At 37.2% G+C, this 5,000-nt stretch overlaps 3 protein-coding genes across 3 annotated transcripts in view; 2 read left to right on the top strand and 1 right to left on the bottom strand.

The window, feature by feature from the left end:
• LOC137984411 (doublesex- and mab-3-related transcription factor A2-like) overlaps positions 1–5,000 on the top strand; it is a 350,662-nt gene that overhangs the window by 157,837 nt on the left and 187,825 nt on the right. The window lies entirely within an intron of this gene.
• The window catches only part of LOC137984468 (protein C10-like), a 236,392-nt gene that overhangs the window by 199,315 nt on the left and 32,077 nt on the right, over positions 1–5,000 (bottom strand). The gene's annotated exons all lie outside the window — the stretch shown is intronic.
• LOC137984454 (transmembrane protein 198-like) overlaps positions 1–5,000 on the top strand; it is a 30,051-nt gene that overhangs the window by 14,489 nt on the left and 10,562 nt on the right. Inside the window, exons 5-6 of the mRNA XM_068831629.1 lie at positions 1,754–1,865; positions 3,790–3,924. Of these exons, the coding sequence (XP_068687730.1) occupies positions 1,754–1,865; positions 3,790–3,924 (247 nt within the window). The remainder of the gene's footprint in view (positions 1–1,753; positions 1,866–3,789; positions 3,925–5,000) is intronic.

Below are 5,000 nucleotides of genomic sequence, written 5' to 3'. Positions count from 1 at the left end.
GGATTTGTATGGGAATCTCGATAACAAACTGAAAAAGATATTTACCCGCAAAACTTCTCAATAAAAAAGCCGTACTTTATTGTCGTGGTGAATTTCTCGCTTTTTGTGTGGTTATTTGCCTCGGAATGTGATTTAAGCGACTTCTCAAATTCCCGGGTTGTCACTCATACCTTAATAAAGGAAAGGCTGGAAAGTAATTTCTAGCTTACCTCACATCTCGCCGATAAAATCACACTTCTCCAGGATCAGTCATGCTCAAACTCCAAACTCAAGTTCCTGCGAGTATCCATTGCTGAGAAACAGTGAAAAATATTCAAATTTTCAAAATTCTTCGAGGCTCGCTTACAACGAATTTGACACAGCTGGTCAACCATTTTCTTGAGCCTTGATACGGTGAGAGCAAATAAGTGAACGGTTGACCAGCTGTTCATAGTTCAAAATTCGTTGTAAGCGAGCCTCGAAGAATTTTGAAAATTTGAATATTTTTCACTGTTTCTCAGCAATGGATACTCGCAGGAACTTGAAACTTGATCAAGGAGAAGTAATTAAATTTATCCGAGTGGCCATCGCCGGAGTTTGAGCGTGACTGATGCCAGAGAAGTGTGATTTTATCTGCGAGATGTGAGGTAAGCTAGAGATTACTTTCCAGATTTTCCTTTATTAAGGTACGAGTGACAGCCCGGGAATTTGAGAAGTCATTTAAATTGCATTCAATCCGGCAAATAACCACACAAAAAGCAAGAAATTCACCACAACAATAACGTACAGCCTTTTTATTGAGAAGTTTTGTGGGTAAATATCTTTTTCAGTTTGTTATTGAGATTCCCATACAAATCCTTATCATTGTTTACCTTCCGACTCTCGGCTGCCTGTGGTCTGTGGTGTGTTAGGACACTTGACCTCCAGCTGCAGTGAATGTTCAATGTTAATTTAGTGGTATACGACATTATTATTGTGAGTTATTCTTCGGTTTAGAGTCCTATATTTCTAATGGAACGTGAACAACTTTTGAAGGAGCACAAACTGCTGGCTGGTTTTATGAATGTTATAGTATTTTGTTGACTTGATAAGTCTGTATTGTGGGCAAACCTTTATCTTTCTTTTCTGCATTAAGCCTGCATGTGAGTTTCTAACCATATGTTACAGTCAATGCCACCCATTAAAAACATGAAATACGGCTTGCTTTTAATTTGTTAATGTGACCTTTAAACCAGCTGGTGTCTCGAAAACTAAGACCTCTAAAACTTAAAGACCTTGAAAACTAAGACCTTGAAAACTAAGACCTCAAAAAGAAATACAGAAAGAATCCTTAAACATTTATTAAAGCTAACCTTGGGCCTAATTAGGCCTAAACAAAAGTCTTTAGGCCTTATGCTAGCATTCGTAAATGGTTAGGCCTGAGGTTAGCTTTAATGAATTTTTAGCAAGGATTCTTTCTGTATCATTTCGTTCTGTTTTGCAAATTTGTGTAAGCAAAGTGACTTTGGTTCAAGTTCTTGTATTGGATTCCGGGTTTTAGGCAAACCCCTCGAAAACTAAGACCTCGAAAACTTAGACCTTCTTACCTTTATGCCATAGCCATCTTGTGTCCTCCTCATTCCTAGGCCCTTACTCGTTTAGAAAGTGGAAGACCCAAAGTTGCTATGGCAAAGGTAAGGAGGTTTTACACGTTATGTTTTGAAATTCAAATGAGGTCTTGAGGCCTTAGTTTTCAAGATACCCCCTTTAAACCCATTGTTGTCTTGTGTTTCAGGTAGTCATTATCATCTCCACATCTTTCCAGGGAGCTTTTTTGTTTGTTGGTGGTGTTGATTATTACTTAGAGAACAGCAAAGTCCTTTACTATTCTGTAAACATTCTGCATGGTAAGGTAGACAGATTTTGTAGTTGTAGACACATATCATGGAATAGGAGGCTATAAACAATAATGTGGAAATAAATTGGCTTCATTCTTTAAGCTGTATAATTCTTTTGCAATGTTTCACAGCTTTGTAAAAAAAATAATACAGTAGGTTCATGCCTTCCAGTTGTCCTTATAACAAAATACTTGACTGGACTAATTTTTTTTTTAGCCATTTCTCAGTGGATAGATCATATTGGAATTGTAATCAGCGTGTCTTTTTGACTCTACAATCTCTTCATAAAATAATACAGTAGAAGATGGTATATCAACAACAAACAGACATGAAGTGAAAGAAGAAAGTCCCGGGAGGGTATAATTGGGTCAATTTTCGCTGGATATGTGCCACTGGCCTCTCAGAACCCCTACCCTTTTATAGTCTATTTTATGGTCAGTTATAGACCCCATCTTAGTCACTTTTGGGTAAATGTAATTTTAGCAACCCCAACTTATATAGTCACTTTCTGTTTATTCATAAACCTCACATAAAGGCTTTTAACCCTTTGACGTCCAAACCGGCCGAAACCGGCTAGACTTAGTATTTTACTCTAATGCTAGACGATTTTACTCGTCAATAGGGAACCCCTGGGAGTCAATGGGTTAATTGTATTTCAAAATGGAATACACATGTAATGCGACTAGTAAATATTAAATCAATAGCGCTACACATGGAATCCTCAAATCTTTTCATATTTAAATCCCACTAGCCAGAATTTTCTTACCCCAAAACTCCTGACAATTTGCGACCCCATTCTAGTAACTCTGTTGGGAACTCTGTTGAAAGTGGCAAGTGCAACCCCATTATAGTCAATCCAGTCGCGAAAATACGACCCCATCCAGCTGCACATTGCCATTAGCCCATTAATAGGAAGTTATCCCCCCTGGACAATAGCCCAATCAATGTCGTTTGCATGAAAAAGAAACAACTAAAGACAATTCTTTGAGGAAAACTAGAAGATAAATGAACTGCAGGAGGTGAGACACCAACTACAATAGACTATTACCTGCGTGTAAGCAACGAAATTAGTTAAGTTAAGTGTTTAAGGTGGCGCTGAATGTCATAATAAGTTCATTTTTATATTTACGAACCTCTGATGGGCCGCAATATCAAAGACTTGCAAAAAATCCATAATAATGAGATTTATCAATAGCTATGGCCTCCATTACAATTATTATCTGGTTTTCAATGTAACAACCCCTACAGTCTGAAGACATGTTGAGAATAAACCAAGGTATCATTAACTCCATTATATCATGGGAAATAATGTTCTAGGGTCTTGTAATTGGCACAGCGGTCAATGAGAAGAGATGATAATTTCGAGCAAGGTGTTGCTGCCTTTTTAACATTACCGGGTAATCCACCATTATTAGTTCCCTTAATTGTTTCTGTTGAAAATTTGCCTTGATAGATCCCAGGATCACCCTAAAGCTAGTTAAAGCCACAACAAACTGAAAAGCAACATTGAAAATAAAAGATGAAAACATCAGACAGAAAAATTGGTCAATTTATTAAGCACCTAGCTAGTAAGTGATCCTAGCTGGTTATTGTAAGAAGCATATATAATTAAATTAAAGATGGTGAGCGGATGCCACAAATGCAACCCTGCAAACAGTCTTCAAAAACAGTTCTACCAAAATAAACAGGTAACTATTCGCTAGTGTCAGTATTACTCTGAAAATGCCTCAATTCCAACAGTTTCTGACTTAAAACTAGCCATGTTTGGCTGTGCCAAGGTTTACAGTTTGCATTTTTTCTGACCTCAAGCTATTAATTAAATTTGAAAAACCAAGATGCCATAACTTATGTATACAGTATAGAGCAAGGAAATGAAGTTAGTAACTGAAGATGTTTAATCTAGCTTATTCCGTTTGCTTTTTTCTCTACACAGGAAGACACTTTGACAAGTCCAATTTGCCTCACTGCTGGTACACATGGATGATGTTGTCATATATTCCAGTCATGTTCATTGCTGGGATGGTGGTGCAATTTTGCAAGACTGGGGAAGGCAGTGATCACAAACAAGGTATAAAATCAACAGACAGAAAGAAAATGAGTTTTAAAAAAATGAGTATAGCAAACAGGTAAAACTTCAGGCTGCATGCATATGCACACGAAAAGTTTGAACATTATCCAGTCTTTAATGTTGGGCCGTCACTTGGGATAATGTACTAGGCAGTGGTGTGCGAAAAAGTCCAACAAATTCCTTGACATTGTTGGCCTTCTAATGTGCTGTAATAGTGCAAAGTATAAAATATTAAAGGAGACCTTGTTCCACTATGATCAGCTGCAAATTATGTACCGGTAGTTTGCAGTTTTACAATGTTACGGCTTTTTGTGGTAGTGCATTGTATTAAAGTGCACTACACACTATGTCACGGGGTTGTAAGAGTGTAAGTCCGTGGTGACAATAGGCCGGCATTGCGTGCATAACTCACGAACATAAACAGGTCTCTTGGAAGCGTGCTTGAGTTCAACAAAATGAGCCTCAAAATTGGCAAGAATTTGTGACGCTGATGAATAATAAAGCAGCTGCTATTTCCAAAACGATGGAATTACCTGGTGATATATAACCTCGACTAGGAGAGTAAATTTTTGACTTTGCAGAAACAATGGTCAACCTCAAGAGTTGGGTGATTGTAATCTTTGTGTTGAATTCGCACATTTCTTGTCAATTTTTAAAACACTTGAAAGAAAAAAAAACAAACCAACAAAAACAAAAGAATGAAGGGGTAGTTTCTAAAGAAACTGTGGTGCTGCATCGGTGGGGAAGTAGTATACAAAAATTTGGTTTTATCAACGGAGTTGATAATGTAAATTGGCCACCGTACAGAGATTCTAAAAGGTGTTTTACCATCATTTTGACACAGATGTGTCCTTTTTTTCGCGAGTAAACATGCCAGGTAACTTGATCACGGCGCTCACTGAATTCGATGTCACTTTCGATTTTGCGATTTATTTGTGCAGCCAAAACTACAATAGAAAGATTGAACGTTGCAAAAATCTCCCAAAATGTTTTTCGCTGATAGTAAATTTTTATATTCTCAGTTCAAAATTTAAGTTGTTTTCATGTCGTAAATTTTGTTGATGATAACAAAATGA

This window comes from Montipora foliosa, chromosome 2 (assembly GCF_036669935.1).
Source record: "Montipora foliosa isolate CH-2021 chromosome 2, ASM3666993v2, whole genome shotgun sequence".
Taxonomy (NCBI): domain Eukaryota; kingdom Metazoa; phylum Cnidaria; class Anthozoa; order Scleractinia; family Acroporidae; genus Montipora; species Montipora foliosa.
The sequence above is the reverse complement of the archived record's forward strand: the minus strand, read 5'-3'. Positions and strand labels throughout refer to the sequence as shown.